This window comes from Prinia subflava, chromosome Z (genome assembly GCF_021018805.1).
Source record: "Prinia subflava isolate CZ2003 ecotype Zambia chromosome Z, Cam_Psub_1.2, whole genome shotgun sequence".
In the NCBI taxonomy this organism is placed as follows: domain Eukaryota; kingdom Metazoa; phylum Chordata; class Aves; order Passeriformes; family Cisticolidae; genus Prinia; species Prinia subflava.
This window is the reverse complement of record NC_086283.1, coordinates 10157134-10179000: the sequence shown is the minus strand read 5'-3', so window position 1 is coordinate 10179000 and position 21867 is coordinate 10157134. Positions and strand designations below refer to the sequence as shown.

General features: G+C 40.7%; 1 protein-coding gene across 1 annotated transcript in view; it reads left to right on the top strand.

Moving 5' to 3' along the window:
- Nucleotides 1–21345, top strand: part of MTTP (microsomal triglyceride transfer protein) — a 28958-nt gene extending 7613 nt beyond the window's left edge. The window contains exons 2-18 of the mRNA XM_063423727.1: nucleotides 181–368; nucleotides 1004–1147; nucleotides 3166–3273; nucleotides 4015–4131; nucleotides 5150–5289; nucleotides 6141–6291; nucleotides 9647–9804; nucleotides 10655–10823; nucleotides 11398–11505; nucleotides 12392–12604; nucleotides 13612–13823; nucleotides 14389–14486; nucleotides 14587–14708; nucleotides 15502–15729; nucleotides 19497–19621; nucleotides 19968–20138; nucleotides 21033–21345. Coding sequence (XP_063279797.1) covers nucleotides 181–368; nucleotides 1004–1147; nucleotides 3166–3273; nucleotides 4015–4131; nucleotides 5150–5289; nucleotides 6141–6291; nucleotides 9647–9804; nucleotides 10655–10823; nucleotides 11398–11505; nucleotides 12392–12604; nucleotides 13612–13823; nucleotides 14389–14486; nucleotides 14587–14708; nucleotides 15502–15729; nucleotides 19497–19621; nucleotides 19968–20138; nucleotides 21033–21201 — 2621 coding nt within the window. The 3' untranslated portion in view covers nucleotides 21202–21345. The remainder of the gene's footprint in view (nucleotides 1–180; nucleotides 369–1003; nucleotides 1148–3165; nucleotides 3274–4014; nucleotides 4132–5149; nucleotides 5290–6140; nucleotides 6292–9646; nucleotides 9805–10654; nucleotides 10824–11397; nucleotides 11506–12391; nucleotides 12605–13611; nucleotides 13824–14388; nucleotides 14487–14586; nucleotides 14709–15501; nucleotides 15730–19496; nucleotides 19622–19967; nucleotides 20139–21032) is intronic.
- Nucleotides 21346–21867: the final 522 nt, after the last annotated feature.

The window sequence follows — 21867 nt, the reverse complement described above, 5'->3', positions numbered from 1 at the left end:
TAATCACAAAAACCCCCAGCTGCTTCAGTGGGACTGTAATCAATAGTAACAGGATCAGTGCCATAAATCTTCTGTTTGTAATTAAATTTTAAATTTTTCTAAAGGTGTTTCTTAGAGAACATGGTCGATTATGTGAGTTAGTCAGTTCTAAAATGCTGTTTGTTTTTGCTTTCCTAACAGGACACACTACTGGGCCAAGCCTAAATAATGACAAGCTATATAAGTTTGCTTACTCAGCTGAAGTCTATGTTGATCGGGTGAAAGCATCACTGCAGAAAAGTGCAGGATATCGGATTTCTTCTGGTGTAGATGTCAACCTCTTATGGAGAAATCCTGACAATGATGATGACCAGCTGGTCAAAATTACGGTAACTATTGCCATCAGACAACTTAAAACATACACAATCTTTTCTGCTCTTATCTATCTGCTAGTCCAGTCTCAGAGTACTCACTTTCAGAACATGAGCTAAACCTTTTATTCTCTAGTGTCATCAACTAAACCCAGCTGCTTTAATGATTCCTATAGAATATTCCTGTAGAATATGATTCCTATATTCCTATAGAACTATGATTTCACAAGTATCTAATATCATAAGCAAGAACTTCAAAATATCTCCTGTATTTAGAATTTCAAAATATCTCCTGTATTTAGAAATTGTTTTGTAGAGCACGTATAGCTTCAAACAGCTGGTGTGCAAGTCCTTACCCGAGGGGCAATACGTTGTCTGAAGCCCTCAGTTCTAGCTACAAATCATGACATTTTGTAAATAGTAACTGGGTTTGGTACTTAGCTTTATGGTGAGATTTTCTGGCACTTATTTCCCCACTGGAAAGCACTGGCTTCTTTTGTAAACTTTAACATAGTAATCAGGGAAGATTAATGATCAGAACCAGAAATGCAGAAATAAAGAACATTTATTATGTGATTTAGTCTTATCTAGCCTACTCCAGGCCAATTCTACACTGCTCTCTACATTAATTTTCTCTGCTTTTACTTTGCTAGATCAAAGATGTTCAGGTGGAAAATGTGAATGAACGTCCAGCTGCTAAAAACATCTTCACAGGAAAAAGCACAGAGAAGATAATTGGGAAAGACTATCTGGAGGCTTTACAGAGGCCCATAGTGGTTGAGTTAGTCCGTGGAAAAGTAAGACCCTGTCTTCTAAAATTCAGTCCCTAAGGAAACATGACACAAATCTTTTGTAACAGACTTGAAGAATTTACCAGTTCACTATTCACTCCGTGTTTTTAATAAGCCATCGTGTCCTGTCATTCTATGTGAAATACAATAGTTTAGAACAGACTGTAATTTACCTTCTAGCCCCAGGCTATTGTGCATTGAGAACACCACACAGTGGGGAAGTTAAGAGCGGATTGTCCACAAAGGTATAGGTATACATGTGGCTATATGCACAATTGCTGTGTGGGATTTGTGCTACTGACTTCAGCGAGAGCAGGATTTTGTTCAAGATCTGAAGGCAGAAAAGGAGATACCATTTGTCATGAAGGATGTTCTACTGAGTCTGTGAGGAACAGTGCTAATCACTTTAAACCCTTATCAAGTGTTTTACGAGGACTGCTTTTCCCAGCTCTTTGGTTTTCCCTTTTATTTCTGTGTCACCTGCAGTTTCAATGGTGCCAAGTTTAATGAGCTTGATGCTGAAAGAGCTACAGCCTTACATGTTTTTCCCCTACTGGGAGACTGTCTCCAAAAATCAGAAGAGAAGGGTCAGAGAGCTGATGTGTCTCAACACATGCCTGGGTTTTATATGCTGCCCTGAGAGAACACCAAAGCACTGTCCCAGCACAGGAGCACCCATGTCCATTTGTGGCTGTCAGAGTCCTCATTTCTCTGAGAAGGGGATTCAAGTACATCCATCCCACTCTCTTTTTGCTTGCCAAGCTGCTTATGTGTTCCCTTGTACTCAGCCTACTCTTCTGCCCAGGGAGTGGTGAGGCTGCAGCCATGGCTGCTGCTGCTCCTGCCTCCTGCCTCTGGTCCTTCCCTTCGTGTTGCATGTAGCATTAGGCCAAGAGCCCCATTTTCCCCTCTGCAGCTCGAGTAATGCTCAGCAGGTGGGGCATGGGCAGAGGGGCTGTGAGAAAGGACGAAGGTTGAAGGTCACACTCTCTTTTCCCTTTTCCAGAGTGGAGTGAGGGCTGTGACACCCTATCCCAGCAGGATCTTTACCTCCTGCTGTAAATAGGCACTGAGCACATACCCTGGCTGCCAGCTCAACCTGCTGAATTGCAGCTGCTATCAGACCTGCTCAGTAACTTTCAGACTCAGCCTTGTGATCAGTTTTACACAACATAAAAAGAAACAGGGCAGCACTGGCTGTGAACTGTACACATCCATACAGGAGAACAGAGGTACCAGAAGAACACAGAATGCATCTGCTCCTCATACATTGCACATTTTCACATGCTAAGGCTAAGACATAGTATTAAAAACTTGGGCTTTTTCTCTGGTAGGAGGGTCTATACACTCCTTTTATGATTTCTTTGTGGTGTGACACTTTTCTCCCTGGCACAGTAATTTCACTTTTCAGGGTTGCCCTGAGATAACACACTGACTGTACTTATAGTTCCAGAAAAAGGGGCAATTTTAAAGCACCTTGAATGCAAAGTGGAAGTGCAAAGTCTTGTTACCAGAGGAAAGGCTCAAGCAGAACTGTTGACCCATGAAGTGCAAAGGTTGTGATATATTTGACACGTCACTGAAGTCAATCTATCTGTGATTTATCTGTGATTCATTCTGAGTTTTTGTAACCTGTGATTAAAGTGCAACAGATATTATGCACGTGAGGGGAGTGATTACCTGAGGATTATCCAAAGAAATGGGTCGCCTGTGAAATTATGAGAAGTTTCCCATTTTGCATTTGAATTCTCTGTAATTCCCAGAGAAGAGATGCTCATTGAATTGAAACTGTACTTAGGTTCAGCTGAAGGCTGAAACATGTTTTTATTGTTATTATCAGGCCCTGCAGCCTCTGCAGCATGCTTAAATAATGGCAACAGCTCCAAATTCATCTTTTTAACGAGAAAAAAGTAAAGGGAGTTATTCTAGAATGGATCCTCACTATCCCTTTATTATTTAAGCAGATTTGTTATACACTTTTGAATGCCTTTTATATATATATATATTTTTTTTTTTTCCTACAGGTCAAAACCTTCTACTCGTATCAAAATGAACCTGGTTTTACTCAGAATATTAAGAGAGGTCTGGCTAGCCTTTTCCAGCTACAGCTGCACTCTGGCTCCTCCCGGGAGGTATGGTGCTCTATCAGGCAAGACTATTTTCACCTGAGGAACAGGCAGAGCCTGATCTGCTCTGAAAGGCAGACCTGTGGCTCCTGCTGACTTCAGAAGAAGTGAACTGTGATAGAAAGCAGTTCTTTGATCACATGTGAGGTTAGGGACATAAAGACAGACTTCTGAATATTAGATGACACAAGTCAAATTGGTGCACTAAAGTAGTGCAATCCATTTGACTTAAAATGCCTTTATAAATTTAGCACAATTTGGTAATAAACCACCTTAAACCAGGACACTGTAAAAGTGATTATACTGCTGTTTAAAGTTGGTTGATTCTTAAATTGAATTCATTAGAGTCCCATTCTAAATCTGAGTACACACACAAAGTTAGCACTGGTTTAGCTGCCTCCATTTGACTTGCCTTTCACTGTTAAATTTCTAAACCTGTCCCCTTGAACAAAGCTCAAATTTAACTCAAATTTGTGAGTATAGCGTGAGCTGCTTGGTATTCCTAATTATTTTTTTAAAACAACCACCGTTACTTTTCTTCATAGCCATTTAATGAATAGTACCCCTGCCAATCCAAAGCAGATAGTTAGAACCACTGACATCCTCAAAACTGTTAAATAAGCCCAAGCAGCGCAGCATCTCAGGTACAGGATTCCAACAGTGGAGAAAATGCTTCATCTTGGGAGGTGTTGGGGGGTCCCAAAGATAAATTCAAGAAATAATCCTAATTTAACTTCCTTCTCCAAGGTGGACATTTCTGGGAAATGCAATACTACTTACCACGTGCGGCAAGACCAAGTGACTAAAATAAAAGACCTGGACTCCTGTGAAATAGAAAGGAAGAGATTTACCAGCCACAACCGGGTATGATTTCTTTAACAAAATAAAATCTATTCTTCCCATTTAAAGTATATTCTTAGCAGCTGCTACTCATCTTCTCAGAAGTCCTTCTTGCATGAGAGAAAACAAATTCTATATGTAAATATTGTAATTTTACTATCCTGAATGTTTATATATTTCCCATGGAGAGAACAGGGAATGGATTCTCCTGTGGTGTAAACTACTTTGGCTCGGCTGATACAGATGCATAGTGATAACAGTAACCTTTTTCCCATCTGCTGTAAGTGCCAGGCAAGATGCTGACTCCTGAATGGAGCCTGGTCGGGCTTGTCTGGAAGGTCAAAGGCTTCCCTAATGCTCAGGTCTAATACAGGAGATGTGCCACAGGGGTAACTGAAGCCCTACTAGAGCCGTAATGGTCCTCCACTGTTAGTAAATGTCTTTGTAAGTAGTTACTGGTGAGAGCAGGCTGGACACCTGCTGAAGACACTGGAATTCTCCACATCAGAAGCTGACCTTTCTCAGCTCAGAGAAGTACAAAGACACCACACACTCTCTTAATAAACTGCCTTAACACCATGACTAGGTTCCCAATTTTCACACTTACCACAAAGACAGAATCTTGTTTACAAAACAAGAAGCAAAGCCAGCCACCTTGTTTGATCTGAATGTGAACATGACAATCTCATTTACAAGACATTTCCCTTGAAAAGAATCTTGTCTTATTTAAAGCATATATTAAACTAAATGTAGTACTGGGTGTGTTCCCAGTTGCAGCCTGCTCCATAACTTCCTTCCCTGCTCCTACTGTCCTACCCTGGTACATATTGAATTCAAAGCACGTGGTGTAGAAGTGAGTAGCTTCTTACTGCAGAAGGAATTCTGGAAAACCTGGTTCGTAGGCTTAATTTGAGATGCCAGCCTTCCTCATACGGCTCTGCTTCATTACAAGTCTTACCCTCATTTGGAACTGTGAACTCTTTTCCCATTTTGCTGTTTGTTGAATAGCCCTTTTTCTGTTTTATTTTTTAATTATTTTCAGATCTTGGATGTTGGTACAAAAGGCACATCTGCTACAGTTTATGTGTTGGAAGACAGTTTCATTAAATCTATTAAGGCAGAAGAAAACTTTGTTTTCGTTCTGAATTACCGACGAAAAACAGGTGCCAAAATAGTTTCAAAGTAAGTTGGGTGATTCGACTGTCATTGATGGTAGCAGGACTAGTGGTTCAAGTCAGGTTATATGTGTAGGTCTTATCAAATTGAGACCTAAGGCTGTGAACTCTCCAGGTAAGGATTTAGGTCTCTTTTTTATCCATATACAGCTGTGCTGGGTACCAAGTCCAACTTTGATTAAGGGTTCTACCACACTGCAAATAGTAAACAATGGCATTCATAAGAAGTTAACTGAAAACAGCAGGACTTGCCCAAAACCTTTTAATCTACCCATCAGTGCTATAGGTGTTCTGTCTTCTCATTTCTCAAGAAATACTTCTGATGGATTTCCATTTCTAGTATTTGAGAGTGTGGAAGTATAGAAAATAAAATCTGCACAGGAAGGTACCAACAGTGAAACCAAGATCTGTGTTAAGACTTCAGACTCCAAAGCATTGAAAGTGTGGAGATATTAATAAAAGATAAATTATTCAGGCATCTTAGTAGATATTTAAAAGTACCTTCAAAAATCTCACTTTCCAGATCTTTTAAGAACAAATATATGAAACATTTCAGAATGTATGTGAATACTGAAGGCTGTTTACCAAGTGCTATAAATCTGTGCTTTAGATAGCTTTCTCTCATACAGGTATTTTGTTGCACATAACTCTAGCAGTAATTTTGCTGATATCAGAAATTTCTGTTGCCTTAAAAACTCCAGACTTGCCATGTTCTGCACATTCTAAAATAAGACTTCACTAAGTCCACATTCTATATTTCTCTGTGTGTGGAGGGGTTTTTTTTCCTCTTGGTGTGTTCTCTGCATCTCTGCGCTGATGGTTGAGCTCTAATGGTTTCCTCACTGTGTGGCTGTACAGGCAGAGGCTGGAACTGAAGTCAGTCCAAGCTGGGATGGGACTGATTGCTGCAAAGCAAGTTGCTGGTGTGATCAAGACCTTGGACCCCAATTATGTTGCCATGCCCCTGGAAGCAGTGCCAGTGAAATCCGAATGCAAAAAGTGCCCTTCTGTAAGTAAACACAGGTTCATTGGACATCAGGTTGCTTAGCTGAGCAGGACAAGTGTGAAAGCAAATTTTCTGTCCAAGCAGAACCAGGACAGGTCCAACATATCCATATAAAATATACCCTGGAGTAGGGAGTACGGAAGTGTTGCAATGATGCTCATCCCACAAGGGTGTTTTAAATTTACCATTAAAAGTACCAACCTTTTTGCTATCTTTTAAAGACTGCAATATTTCTCCAGATTACTAGAAAATACAACACCCTGTTGTTTTATCTCTCCTTTGCCAACACTGAGCTGGCAGAGGCTTATTTCCTCTGGGTGGAAAATGAATTTTAAGACGGTTAATTGGTCTTTGTAAACAGTTCTGTCATGGAGAAGCTGAACTGTTTGAAGAAATCCAAGTTCATTAGCCATTCCTCAGGCAGGCTAAACATTTGTTGGTAGTATATTTAACCTCTTCTTACTACCAGACCCCGAGGAAGTCTTTTGTTTAAAGGATTTTATAGGTATTTTACAAATATAAAATGGGACTTTAGTATTGTTGGGAAGTCAAATAATGTTCTCATTTTTCTGTGGGAAAAATGCCTTGGTTTTTTATATTTAAGACATCTGAAGGCTAAGAGCATGGCATTGTAAATGCATCATCTTTTGTTTTACTAATGATGTTCATATAAACTACATAAATTACTACAGTAACTGTTAGCAAACAGTATGTGTGCTATTACTATTGAGGTGTGAATGGGAACGTTAATTTGAGGATTATTATTCTCTGGTGTTGATAAGCAAGATGTAGCTTCTATTCAGCACACATAATTTTAGTCCTTTAGAGGTACTCCTTATGAGCACAAATCTGTTCCTGTATTGAAACTTGTGCTAGTTATTTGGAAGTAGCATTACACTGTAATAATTTATCTTGTCTAATACTTTTTGATCCACAGATAAGACCAAAACCACATATTTGGGGAATATAGAAATGATGCTGCATGTGTGCTCTGGAGCAGTTCTGAGCAGGGAATATAAGGCATCCTAAACAGAGTAGGGACAGGTGGTTTTTCCCTGACTCTGTCAGGGTTTGTGCTGACCAGTTTGTCACTTGGGACTGAGTTTGTCGTAACAGTTATAATTTCCAGACCAAGATAACAAACACAGGGTATAATTCCAGTGCACTGCCTGGGGTCTGAGCCATGTCATTATAAACCCAATGGCACGAGGAGAATGAAGTTCTGCTTTTTCACTGTATTTTTCAGTAACTGCTATGAAAAGACGGGCTCTATAAACAGAACACTGTATCCAAAGCAGCAACATAGCATATGGTACTTATATATCATAGTATACATTAATGCCCTGCTGACATGCAATGCCTTAGAGTTTTACGTTCTCAAAGCCCTTTTAAAATTGTAACAGGTCTTACCTCTATCTTTATGAATTTGGTAAAATAACCATTACTATCCTCATTTCACAGATGGCAGCACTAGCTTCCCTGAGGTTATGGCAACTTTTGTACTTAAAATGAAGTCTAGTTTTCTGTGTTTAGCCAACAAAAAGCATACTCTTTTCAGAAGAACTCATGCATCTTACACTCTTTAATGCTCATGGTTCCTATGGGAAAGGTTTCTTGCCCCTTCTGAAGGTGAGGTGGGTTTATTCTGCCTTGTGCAGCCACCCTTTGTATGTTGGTAAACAGCTATCAGGCACTGTTATTCAAAACCAACTCCTGCTGGGTTTAAAACCTCTTGGTTTGGCTGGAGTTTTCCTAGAGTGCCCACAAGACCTCTGCTCTGATCTCTCTGTCAAAGAAACACAGGTCTGTGTCCATGCTGAGTTACCATGTGGAAGTGTGTGGCTCTTGTGCCTGAATGTTTGGGTTATTAAATCCAAACTGCCTGACATTCACTGCCCTCATCAGGAGAATGAAGGCCCTCATAAAAGTAAACTGTGAACAGTGTTTTTAATGCCTTGGTCACTGCAGGAGATGGTAGCTGCTCCTTGTAGCTGTTGAACAGTTTGAGCACCCCCCAAAGAGGAAGGCTTGGTCTTCACTCTCTTTTGCTTGACATGGCTCCAACTTGCATCTCCCACCTTGCTTGTCTCTAGGCTATGGGCTAAACTGACTAAGAGCAGCCCACACAGCTGGGCTCTACACAGAAGAAAATACAGGAGTAATGAGGTTAGAGGTCTTTCTGCTGGACTGTGGTGCAACTTCAACAGGGGGAATAAAAAGTGTCCCATATGTTTATCCAATTTCAGTTAATAATAGCAACACTGACCTTGGTGCTAAGAACTAATCACCAGTTGAGGTTAGAAGACCCATCTGTGCCTCAGAACATGAGCTCCTCCCAGCTGGTCATTAATCCTCAGGAAATATCCTATGTCTCAATCATTGTTGCCTAATTATTGTTTGTTACAGTTGATAGAAGTTGCACTCTGTACTGATGAATGATACTTCTAATTGCCAGCAGGTTCAAGTGCTATTGCCCAATACACAATCCATAGGGGGAAGTATTTTAGTAAAGGTCAAGTGGGTGCTACTGTTATTTCCCACTCAGGAAAACTGCAGTAAAAACTTCTGCAAAGAACAGCTGATTTTTCATCAAGGAATGTTCTCGATAATTTGAGATAACAGAGGCAAGGCAAGCGAGAGAGGAAAGGTCAAAATACCTACACCATTTTCTTATGGGAGTGTATCTGGAAGGACAGATATGGGTGCTTTGCTATCATGTTGGCTCAATCAGATAAAAAATGTGGTGTGGGAACAAATGCAGCAACCACCAATTACCTGTTCTAATACCATCTTACCTTTCATTTTGTACAATAGCTATAAATCCCTTTGTATGCAAGTTTATGAATAAAAAATGAGAATAACTTCTTGGACATTTAATCCTGTTCTATACTAACCCAAAATTACCATCCTTTAAGAAAATGTGGTTCGTTGGTGAAATGGGGATTGTGCATCTCCCTTGTAAAAAAAATCTACTTAGGAAAAAATGGGAACAAAAGGCAAACACCCTATTTGCCAGAAAACACAGTAAATTTGCAAGAGACAAGAGTTTACTTTATTCCAGTTACAGTATAAATAAATTTTATATATATTTTTATATTCCAAAAGAGATTGCATTTAAGGTCATGTATAACATCAGGAAAATACTAAAGTTTTGAAAGAGACACACTGATAGAAAGGTTTCAAAGATAGTGCTGGGATATATCATAGATTAACTAATACTGAGCTAAAGGATCATCAATCTGTTGGATTTCAGATAATTTGAACAACAGCTGGCCTATATATCTGCACTTATTTAGCCTGATTTTGAGAACTGAAACCACAGTCTGAGAAATTTGACATAATATGAATTGTTTTGCAGCTTTCTGAGCACTGGCAGAGCATCAGAGAACATATGCATCCTGACAAACTTTCCAAACCTGAAGCAGCAAAAAGCTTTTTGTCCTTCATTCAGAACATCAGAAAAGCTACAAAAGAGGAGATACTGAAAATTATTAGAAGTGAAAATAAAGAATTTCTGTAAGTTACCATGAACAAGCTTTTAAAAGGTTTAAGTTACTGAAAAATGCAGAAGGGCAAATTGCATACAAGGAGATTGACTTCTACTGGTGATGTCCTAGTAATGCAAACCCAGTGTTTACTACTGTCTACAGGAAAAGGATTTTTTTTTAAAGTTGTGTTTGTTCTTGTAATATAGTAAATTTTCAGTGCACCTTTCAGCCACCAGGCATCTACAGTGCAAGGCCAACATGCTTTTTAGTTTAGCTTTAAAGGTTCTCAAACCAAATGCTTGTTTTGAAACACCCTATAGCTTGCTCTTGATTTCCCATTTGTTTCCTTCAATAGGAAACACAACAAAGAAGGGGCAGACTGATGCCTGGGAAGTATCCTAGTATTAGAGTTTGGTTGTGAACAGCATGCACATGGAGACTTGAGAGTTGAAAAGCATTTCTGAGTCATATGGTCGGGATCTTTCAAATAAATTGTAGCAGTTGTTAGCAATGGAGATAACCTGAGAATCACTCAGGTAGCATAGAAGCCTCTTCTCTATGTGTCATTGTGCATGCAGTACAAACACTTCTTTGTATTTAGAACTTTGTCCTGTAAACTTTAATACGCTTGTGATAGTTGGGGTTTTTAATACTTTTTTGGTCCCCTATTTGCATAAATTCAAAAATTATCATAGTTGTGAGTTTGTGTACCATTTTGAGGTGAGATTCCAGGGCTACTTTTTCCAACAAGAGTAAAAGATTCTCTTACTTGCATTGAAGAGTTGTTTCAGTACATTAGTTTATTTCTCTCAGTATGCAGCTGAGTATTGACTGGCTCATTGCAATGATATGTTCATTTAATTTCTACTTTTTTGTAGTCCACAGGTAGTGGATGCTGTAACCTCAGCTCAGACACCGGAATCACTGGAGGCTGTATTGGAGTTTCTTGACTTTAAGGATGCAAGCACTTTTATCCTGCAGGAGCGGTTCCTATATGCCTGTGGATTTGCTTCTCGCCCCAGTGAAATGCTCCTGAAATCATTAACTGTAAGTCCAAGGACAAAACAAATACAACAGAGCTAATACTCTTACGCCTCGTCCCAGTCAAAGGCGAAGAGAAAAAGAAACAAATGTTGCTGTTTCTAATTTTCCTTTCTTTATGCCTTCCAGGGCTTCCTATACGTGTGCCATTAACATAGAGCCTGCAAATAACAAACATTCCTAGGTCCGGAAATGAAAGTCTATTTACTTTGTAAAATATTACCAAATCCAGTAAAGAAACATAATAGTGAATGTGAGGAAAATAATTTGAGGATTGTTTGATTGTTGCCCTATGAAAGTCCTTTAACCAGAACTGTAAATTATTTTTTTTCTAAATGAATCTAATTGAGACACTGAATGTAACTCAAGGTGAAAATGTCAGTGAGTTATTATTATACATAGGTAATGATAGAAATCTGCTGTGCTTAGCCTGAGCCCAGGCCATCGTGGTAATTAATTACAGCCGTTATTGCATTGCATTAATGTTCACAGAAAATGAGGGACCCTATTGAACCCTCAGCAGAGTGTGGCTCATTATGTTTATACTGAGACACTAAACAGCTTCACTTTTGCATGACAGGAGAAGTTCAAGGGGGATGTCGCCAGTGAAGAAATCCGAGAAACTCTTGTCATTGTCATGGGAGCTCTCATTAGAAAGCTGTGTGACAGAGAAGGCTGCAAGCTGCCAGTGAGTATCTGATGGTCACTGCTGCCCAGATTCTGGTCTACAACACACCCGACTGATCCCTGGTGATGTTACTGGGAGAGCATGACAGACATGGGAAGGAGATTCTCTCACTTAAAATAAACCCATGAACTCCTATGTTTGATAGAAGTTTGTAATTTTTAAAAAAATAATAACTTCTACTTTGTCAGATTTAAGTTTTAATCTTGTCTCTTCCCATTTCTGTGGCTGAATCTGTCAGCAGAAGCCTTTGTTCTGCCTTTTCCAAAAGCTTTGCATAGCCTCAGAGAAACACTGGCAAACTTTACAATTTGCAAAAGTTATTTGCAATCACCTTAGGTTATTTCACCTCTGTGATGAAAATTCAGTGATTCAAGTACTCAAATGTGGCCCAAACAGGCATAGAAGGAGGAAGACTTTTACTCTGAACATGAACTGAGTAGATGCTGGTGTTCGAGCATGAGAATGATCAGACAAGGCTGCTGGCTCTGTGTTCTTCAGCACTGCAGCACACCACTGAAAAGAGACTGAACAGGGCCCTTAATTTCCCTTGTCAATTGCCAAGCAGTTTTATAACATTATGCTATGAGGCACTGAAGAACACTTGCCTTGCTTTTTTTTGTGGGGACTTGTTGGCCCCACAAAAAAGACCTGTGATGTCCCTCAATCAGGGCAGGAGCAGCTGGCAAGTGACAAAAGTTTGGAACAGGTGTCACTGTGGCTGCAGTCACTTTGGTTATGCTTGATGGAAGCCATCAACATACAAATGACACCTTTGCTAACCCCGTGCAACAAAAACATGCTAGAACATGGCCCTGCCCCTTCTAGTCCTGCAAGGGGGGAAAGGGAGGTTTATGATCACCATTTATTGTGCTGTTCATCTTCTTAGGCTGTTGTGGAAGCCAAAAGGTTGATTCTAAATAGACTGGAGAAGGCCACAAAAGATGACAATGTGCAGATGTACCTGCTGGCACTGAAGAACGCACTCCTTCCTGAAGCAATTCCAGCACTTCTGAAGTATGCTGAGTCAGGAGAAGGGCCCATCAGCAGCCTTGCTGCCACTGCCTTGCAGAGATACGATCCTTCTTTTCTCACCAAAGAGGTAAGAATACGTACTGCATGAGAAAACAAGTGCAGGAGATTGTATTAAAGATAAAGCATAAATTAACAGAGTTCATTTCTCATCATCAGTAACATGGACAGTGAGGTTGAGTACAGTCTCAGTAAGTTTGCTGATGGCACCAAGCTGTGTGGTGCAGTCAACATGCTGAAGGCAAGGAATGGACTGGTGGGCACACGCTGGTCAGCCCTTGTCTCCAGAGTCACACACAGCCATCAAAGGTGCTGTGCAGTCTGTGGGGAAAACCGGGCTCTGTTCGCCAGAGGGAGCACTTGGGCACCTGTGCCACCCCTGCTCTTTCTTGTGCCTTCACACTGTCACGGAGAGCACACGAAGTAAGAGAAGGGTAAAGTAGCTGCATTTTACCCTGCAGCCTCCAAGAGCAGGAAAAGACATAGAGAATAGTGGGACAAGAGGTCCTGCCTCTGCTGCTGGCCACCAGGATTGAGGCTGGCAGGGTGCTGCTCTGCAATGAGCGTGCTGGAGGCCACTCTGTCAGGGGGGCTACATGGCTTTCCACAGACTCCCCTGTAACAAAGATGTGTCACAATCTTCTCAGGGGCACGAGGCCCTAAGTGCCTATCACAGGCACTATCTAGAAAATGAAAACAACCAGGTTCTTGATTTTTAAAGTATGCACTTCCTTAACAGTCAAGGAAATATCTGTGTTACCACTGCCACATTTGTTCTTAGTGCTGCTACTTATTTACAGCCCCACTGTGAAAACCAGTGTGTAAGGCTGTATTTGGTCTGTGGCTGAGAGAACATAACAGATGTCCCACTTGTCCTTGTGGTCACTGAGCTATACATGTCTCAACATTCCAAAAGGACCATGAAAAACATGATGCTGAAAATATATCCTTGTGTATTAACCTTAGCTATGGAGCTAACTTAAGCTAACTTATGCTGATATTATAAACAAGATTCCAACCTGTACTTTGCCCAGTCATCTGCATGAGCATTGAGTGAATAATGTGTTTCCTGACCAGGTGAAGGAAACAATGAACAGGATATACCACCAGACTCGCAGGGTCCACGAAAAGACAGTGAGAACCACAGCAGCTGCCATCATCTTAAACAGTAACCCATCCTACATGGAAGTGAAAAACATCCTGCTCTCCATTGGGGAACAGCCTATGGAAATGAACAAGTACATGCTCTCCATGATCCAAGATATACTGCACTTTGAAATGCCTTCAAGGTACATTAAGTTCAGTGTAAATAAAGCACTTCCTTACAAAGAGCACACAGGTTCTCATGACTTACTAAAACTTAAGGAGAATATAAAAGGATATCTTATTTTTATGTCCCTTTTATTGTAACTCTTTTCATAGCTATTCACTTTTTCACAGGTACAAAAAATAATTAGGCATCTGACTTGCATTACTATGAAAAATGTCATCTGTTGATCTTAATTCTCTCAGTGGGTTGCTTGCTTTTATATTTTAGGAACCAGTGATGTGGAAAGATTTTAAACACCACAATGTGAGAATAAAAGTAATCAATATATATCTTCTTTTCAAAACCATTAATTTTCAAGCAAGACCTTTGCTTGCCTTTCTTCCTATGACTGCAGGGAGTACCTGAAATTGAGAGACTCTGGGTTAGGGCAGGTTTTTAGTGGGAAAAATTAAGGGTTTGGAAGACCCTCTTCCTACTGGGGAATTCACCCTCTCTGAAATCTGATCTTTCTACAAAGAAGTAATACATTTGGTACTGTAACATTTTTGTATCTCAGTGTTTTTGTTTGTTTTGAAATACCACAGCAAAACAGTTCGGCAAGTTCTGAAGGACATGCGTGCCCACAACTACGATCGCTTCTCCAAAATGGGCTCCTCCTCTGCCTACACCGGATATATCACACGTATGTAACCATGAAACTGCCTTTGAACCCTCTTTGTATTCCCAACATTTGATTAATCCACTAGTTTAGTCATAGGTACCTTCTTTCTTTTTTAATTAAGGTGGTCCTGATGTGTCATCCACATACAGCCTCGACATCCTCTACTCCGGCTCTGGCATTTTACGGAGAAGTAATGTGAACATCCATGTTTTCGACAGGAACACTGAACTTCATGCCATCCAGGTAACTGCCATACTGTACATAATAACTGAGCCAGTCTGTGGTCCTTTTCTCACAGCTTCTGAATCAATTCAGCTAATGCTCAAGACCATAAGGTTTGCTACACTGGGCAGAGAACAAGCCAGTAAGAGGAGAAAGCCAATAACTGGGGAAAACCCCACAATGTGGCATGTTTGCCATAAACAAAACAACAAGTGTTTCATTTTGCATCATACATCAAGATCTATGTCTGTATGAAATCTATGCTGTTTATCTGATGTAATCAATAAAAGCTTTGTGAGTTTGTAAAATCAGGTCCCAGTTCAGGTATGTCACAGAATGGAAATTCAAAGAGTAGAACAAATGTGAAAAACAAAGAGATTGAAATGTCTGTGTTTTAGACTTTTCTTAATATAGGAAAGAACCTTCAGTGTTATAAATTTAATGCAGGACAAAAATTGTGCAGTGGAACTTCTCTGGCTTTTCCTCCAACTGTCCTTGAAAAATAGTTATATGAATAAAGGAAAATCTGTTTTCTAAAAAGAAAACTAGTCTCAGGATTGTGATCTGCATGTGGGTAAATCCTGCTCAGCACCTAAATGCTCATACCAAAAGCATGGCATGAGATTATTTTATTTTCCATTTCTCTAGGTGCTCTACCTAGTTCTACAAAATCTTAACCTCATACCTTTTCCACTACAACTATATAAATTAGAATTAATTAAGGCTCATAGACCTTAAGAAAATATGTGGTGTTGTTAATAGTCTGAATCAGGCAGGATTTTTTCATTGATTCTGTATCGCTGTTCCTTCATAGGTGGTGATCGAAGCTCAGGGTCTAGAGTCCATAATAGCTGCCACTCCTGATGAAGGCGAGGAAAACCTGGACTCCTTTGCTGGCATGTCAGCCATTCTGTTCGATTTCCAGCTCAGGCCAGTGACATTTTTCCAAGGCTATGGTGATTTAATGTCTAAAATGCTCTCGGCAACTGGAGATCCCATGAACGTGGTGAAAGGACTTGTCCTCCTCACAGATTTCTTACAGGTACTAACAGCACATTATTGCTTCTTTTTTTGTCTCTTAAGCACAGATGGTTCCTCCCCCACACTGCTATTGTAGGACACCTTATTTTCTTTTCAATGCTGATAAACCTAACCAGTTTTACACCTGGCTACCTTTACTAGGAGAGCAACAGAAAAGTAATGAGTATTAGAAACCAGAATAAAATTATGTGAAAATCAACCTACACAAAGGTAAGAAAAATCTTCTAGAAAACAAAGTGACACTGAATAAAAGCAAATCCAACTGACTTTCCTGTTGGAAACTCATATTGCTTTCAGCTATGACCTCCCCTCCCACAGTTTCTTGTAATACAGTATTGTCCCATGTGATCACCTAAGTTTTCCTTTTCACAAGTTGTCCAGGGACCTTGTATCCAGTTAGGCAATAATTGTCAGCTGAATGAACCAGATAACTATCCTTCAAAGAACAATGCTAAGAGCTCCAAATTTCAACTGTTTATTTCTAGACAAAACAAGGAACTAAAATGAAGATTACACAGTTTTTATGCAACTGTCACCCCAAATGATTTGCCAGTTTTGTGCTTAAATAGATTCACATATAAATATAACTGGCTACATAATGTGTTATTGGAGGACTAAGAATCTAGACATCTCTCTCAAAGTGCAGGATCAGCACTTGGTTTGCTATCTCTACTATTCCCAAGCAGGGATCTCCTTAGAAACTGTGGATTTAACAGCTGTACTCAGCTCATGAAACATCTGCAGTCTCAAACTTTACTTTTGGCTTTTCCCTTTTAATTCTTGCCAAAAGAAAATGCCAAAAGTAGATGAACAGACAATCCACTCTGCTCAAAATTACACTGAAGCACCCTCTGCACATGACAGGTTTCCCCATCCAGAACCCAGCTCAGCTCCTTCTGGTATTTAAAGTCCAGAGGGCTTCCCAAGTAGTGCCCAAACTGGCTAACTAAAGCTCATTCCAACAGTGCTTTACAGTTCACACGCAGATTATGGGCAAAAACTTCACCATGACCTATTTAACAAACAGACCACAGAGGTGAGAAAGATAATCATGTCTAGTCCTGACCATAGGGAGCATTTAGAGAACTAAATATTTCCAACTGCTGTGCATGCACCAAGCTCCAGACATACTCTGGCTGAATCAGCTGCCTGGGCACCCCTAGAGCTCTGCCTGCCAGCAAATTCCCCTCCCCTCATCTTTGGAGAACCTCTCAAAGGTCTGGGGCAGCCAGGGCTGGGATTGTGTGCCATTTTTAACAATATCAGGGTGCAGTTTGCAGTCAGTGACTGTCTTTCCACTTCCAGTGGAAGACTCGGCAGCAGTGTTTTATCTCCACACCCCACAAGGGCAAGAATGGTTTGAAGCCCTGTTGAACACAGCTTCAGGCTGAGCTGCACACCCTTTTAAGCACAGCCTATCTTTCTAAGAATGGTCTTATAGCTATGCTCCAACTCAACAGCACATCCACATGGTTTTGGCACTTCCATGTGGCCATAGTGTTGTTTGAGGGCTAAGAATAACCAGAAGTTATATTCCTGCTATAAAATAAACAGCTCTCATAAAATTGTTTTTGAGACTCCTAAGTCACCTGCATTAAAGTTCAGCAGTGTTAATCGTTCTCCTAGGCAACACACCTGCCAGAAGCCCAGAGAAATTAAATCCTGTATTAATAGGTCAGAGAAACCACTTGCAAGCCAGACCCCAGTGGAAGGTAGCCAGGTCCCAGAGAAGTGCTTGTTGCAGTCATCTCTGCATTGCATTACAGTAAGGTTGCATTGCAGTGTGGTACATGAAGACACTTTTTTGTTGAAACATGGCACATTTCAGCATTTTAAACAGTAAGAAAAGACTGATTCTGATCTTTTGGATCACATTTTCTGCTGCAAATGAGACACAAAGCTTAAAATAGGAAAGGAAAATACTCCTCCTGAGGAGCCTGGGTCCCTGTGATTTACACCTCCCATCAGCCTGGATTGGATTTGCACATGAGAAGAGGGACAGGGCTGAGCTATAAATAAGGAAATAGATGAGCTAGTAAAACACAAGACAAGTGCTCCTTAGCTTCTCTGCTGGTTTCAGTGACAAATACAGCTTAATTTTAGGTAGCATTTAAGTCTTGAACCGTGCAGCCTTTGTAAACTCAGCCTGCTTTAATATTCTTGGGTGCAATTTGACAATACATCTAAAAATATCTGCTCCTCTGGTTGTGTGTACATATCTCTGCCAGCATGTATACTGTTACCTCCTCACTCATTAGCAGCTACCCACCAATCCAGTTGCGATTAAAAGGAAAGTAAAATAAAGTAAATTAAGCTTTACGTCCACACCTAAACAAACCAACAAGTGAAGTATTTTATGCCCCATTGCAGTCAGTATAAAAACTCCATTTGTTTTCAGAAAGACCACAATTTGAATCCATGATTTTAACTTGGGTGAAAATAAGAAATCAGAGCATCATATGACCACACTTGCTGGGGTCATGCTGGATTTATAAGCCACAGCCAGCCCACTGCATTCTTTAAATCTTGAGCCCCCTTTAGCATCAACTGACTGCCAAGATGGCTCTGCCAAGCTGGTTCTGTCAAGGAAATAATTTCAAGGATAGTTGACTTACCCTAAAAGGTGGAGTAATCATGTGCAGCTACCATAATTATCCAAGTCTTTCATTACAGCCGGATAACTTTAATGTTCTGAACAAAAACCTTCTGTGATGTTGCTCCTTGATGTAGGGATTAGGAAGTTAGACTCTCTGCTTGCTTCTTTCTTAAATCTTGGGACAGCATTAGTTGGAGCCACTGGACTACTGAATAGCTAAGAAGAGAATAGAGACTTCTAGGGTGCCTGGACATCAAAAAAGGGGAGGGGGAATTCACATTCCCTATAAAGTCCTATAAAGGCCTGCAACATTACAGGTGCTGAGAATACCACAGGCATAGAAACCTGGGAGGAGGGAGAAAACCAGCTGTGAGACTGGAGAAAGTGTCCTGTATGTGAGACACATGATCCAAATAAGCTTTTCCCAAATTAATGTTTCTTTTTAAATTGTGAATTAATCCACCAGTTCTTAGGGAAGCAGGACAACTACATAAAGAGAGCTAGATTGCCAAGCTGGGTGAACCTTAAAATCTTGGCTGTGTTAAACCTTAAAAGTAATGAACTACCATGACCCTGAGCTGTATAATCACTTCCGAAATGGACTTTATGGATATGTTTCCAGTTCAGCCTTACAGGTTTCATGAAACCATGAGCACATTTCACATTTACTAGAAAATGTATTAAATGTAAATTAAGGTTCATTAGCTGATGGGTTTGGCCACTCAGCCACTGAAGACATAATTCCTGGCATATGGTGGATTTGGAGCCACTACACAAGTGGCAGCACCCTACTGCCACTACAGGTCTGCTCAGGGGTGCACTGCACCTGTGCTGGGCTCCCAGCAAGGAGTTTAATCTGATTTAGCTGGACTGCTGTCACAGCCTCCGTGGGGCTTGTGTGGTAGCTCTTGGAGACATGATAGTCCCTGCAGTGACACTGTGCAAAAATTAGACCGGCTGGCGCACAGGGGAGAGGGGAAGGATGCAAGGCACCTTGCTGTAGCTTCATCCCATTTTTGAGGGAGAGAGGTGCATCAGGTCCATCCTTTCAGAAAATCCCTCTTTTCCTTTTTGTTCCTGAAAAATGACAAGTGGTTTGAGGGCACTACCAAAGGGAATAAGGAAACCTCTGAGGTCTGCAGTCAGTAACCTGTGTTTTCCCATGGCTCCAGGAAATCCAGCTGCAGTCTGGGCCCACGGCCAGTGCAGAGTTCATGGGTGGACTGGCCATCGACATCTCTGGAGGGATGGAGTTCAGCCTGTGGTACCGGGAGTCCAAAACCAACGTCAAGAACCGGTGAGATGCTCCCAGCACATGCTGTAGACAGCTCAGGCTTCTGAGCCACGGTAGCACCAATGAGATGAACTTAAGTATAGAAGACCTTGCAGATGAGTTAGAATTAAGCAATTAAATAAATAGAACTAAATAGTTATGCTCATGGGAGAATGCTTGTACTTCTCTTTTCCTTTCCACCTGGATAATACCAGTTCCCACTGGTCTCATGTGGATTTACATACCTTTACATGAAGAACAGGCTCCTCTGAGGGCAGTTTTTACATACATATGGTAGAACTGTTTGTAATTCAATTTCCTCTTTTTTAATGTGTTTTGAAAAATTGTAATGCCTGATTTGTTTTTGTAGGGTAGCCATATTTATAGCTGGTAACACTGAGGTGGATTCCTTCTTTGTAAAAACTGGTATGGAAACTACTTTGGAAGCAGAAACATCTTTAGACTTCATCACCACAGTGCAGTTTTCACAGTACCCATTTTTGGTCTGTATGCAGATGGACAGAGTGGACTCTCCATTTAGGTAAGAACCAAGAGCACACACTTTCTGCAGTGTCCTTCCAGCCAGCTGCTGGAACTTTTGGTTTTCACAGACACAGGAGATTAACTACTGAGGCCAAATTCCAGCCTGACACAATCAGGTGCAGTGCAGACTGTTACACGCACTTACCTCTCTGCTAACTTATTCCTCCTTGTCCCTCATCCCTGAGATTCAGAAATAACCTTCTTGAAGATCACAACTTACCAGCTGTGAATGTGCACTTCAGTCCATTTCTTAAATTTGATTTTGCAAGTGAACTAACTTAAGTGGCAGGACAGTGGTGCCCTCATGTGCAATCAGTTCTGATGGTGACCTCAGACTTTGCCAGAAGTAGTTCTGTATTACACTGTTGAGAGAGGAAGGGCAAAGCCACAAACGAGCCGAAGTGGAAAGTTTTCTTCATCATCTGCTATTTACTAATGTCAACAAAATACCTGGTCTGTTAAACTCTTGCAGCCATTGTGTTCTATCATACTTTATAAAGGCACCAGTTTTCCTGAAAACTAAGCAACTGTGCAATAAGGTTAAAAAGTTGTTCAAAGAATAGTATTTCAAATGGGTTTATTTGGTTTACTGCTCTCTCCAAATCCCTGTTTGCTAAAACCTAAGAAAGATAACATTTGCAGAGCCTGTGCCAGATTTCCCTTCAGGTTTTTCTCATCCAAAAGATGGTTAAAAACCTGAGAGGAACCAAAGACCTTAAGAATCTTCAGGAAATCCTAAGAAAACAGTCTCTGCCATTCTGCAGCTACTAAAAAAAATCTGCTGATTACCCCTGCTTGCTGGGGAGGTGCCCCCTCACCCATGTGCAAGGTGTTTGTAACAGGGTGCAAGCTCTGCACGAACCTGCTAACGCCAGGTGCTGTGTCTTTGCAGGACTCACATGACCAAGTATGAGAGCCTGCCCTCTGGCAGGCGCTACACTGCCCGGAGGGGGAAAGCAGCCACCCTGGCAGGGAATGAATACCCGCTCCACCAAGAAAACTCCAACATGTGCAAGAAGGTGTTCGGCACAAAGTCTGACTCTGCTGGCAGCTGGTTTTGAAGGCAGGACCTGAGCTCCTGCTTTCCTGAATCCCTCAATGACTTAGGCCTGCACGTACCTTACCACCATGGAGCTTGACCTTGCACTGCTGCAGTTAATGGGAAATTTGCCATTGATTTCAACGGGCCAGGATCAGACTCTCAGTGCGTGCACAGTGTTTACATATCAACCTATATTTAAAACTTTTGTAAAAAACCCAAAACCCTAAGGCAAATAAAGACCAATTTGGTAGCATTCCATGCACTTCCTTAAGGGTGGTGCTTATTCTTCATTTTTACTTTTTGTGCCAAAAGCAAAAGTAATCCTTCATTTTTTTTTCTTGGGAAATACAGAAGTCTGTGTTTTTGACATGCAGGAAGAACAATTATGATGTATAAAGAATGATTATTTATAAATGTATTTTAAAGTATTTAGGTGTTTTAGACCTATGACCAATCGCCATTCAAATATTCAAGTGCAATTCACATCCAAATAGGACCATGAATTCCTGCATACTCAGTATTGCCTGTTTACAAAAAAAGAACAGATTTTACTTTACATAATTTTAAAGGATTTTATGGAGTTTTTAAGCAGGCAGAACTTGATTATTATTATTTATCTTCTGGAGTTTTTTTATTAACTGTTGTAGTTAAATACAATTGATAAACAGTGGGGATTATATTTCCA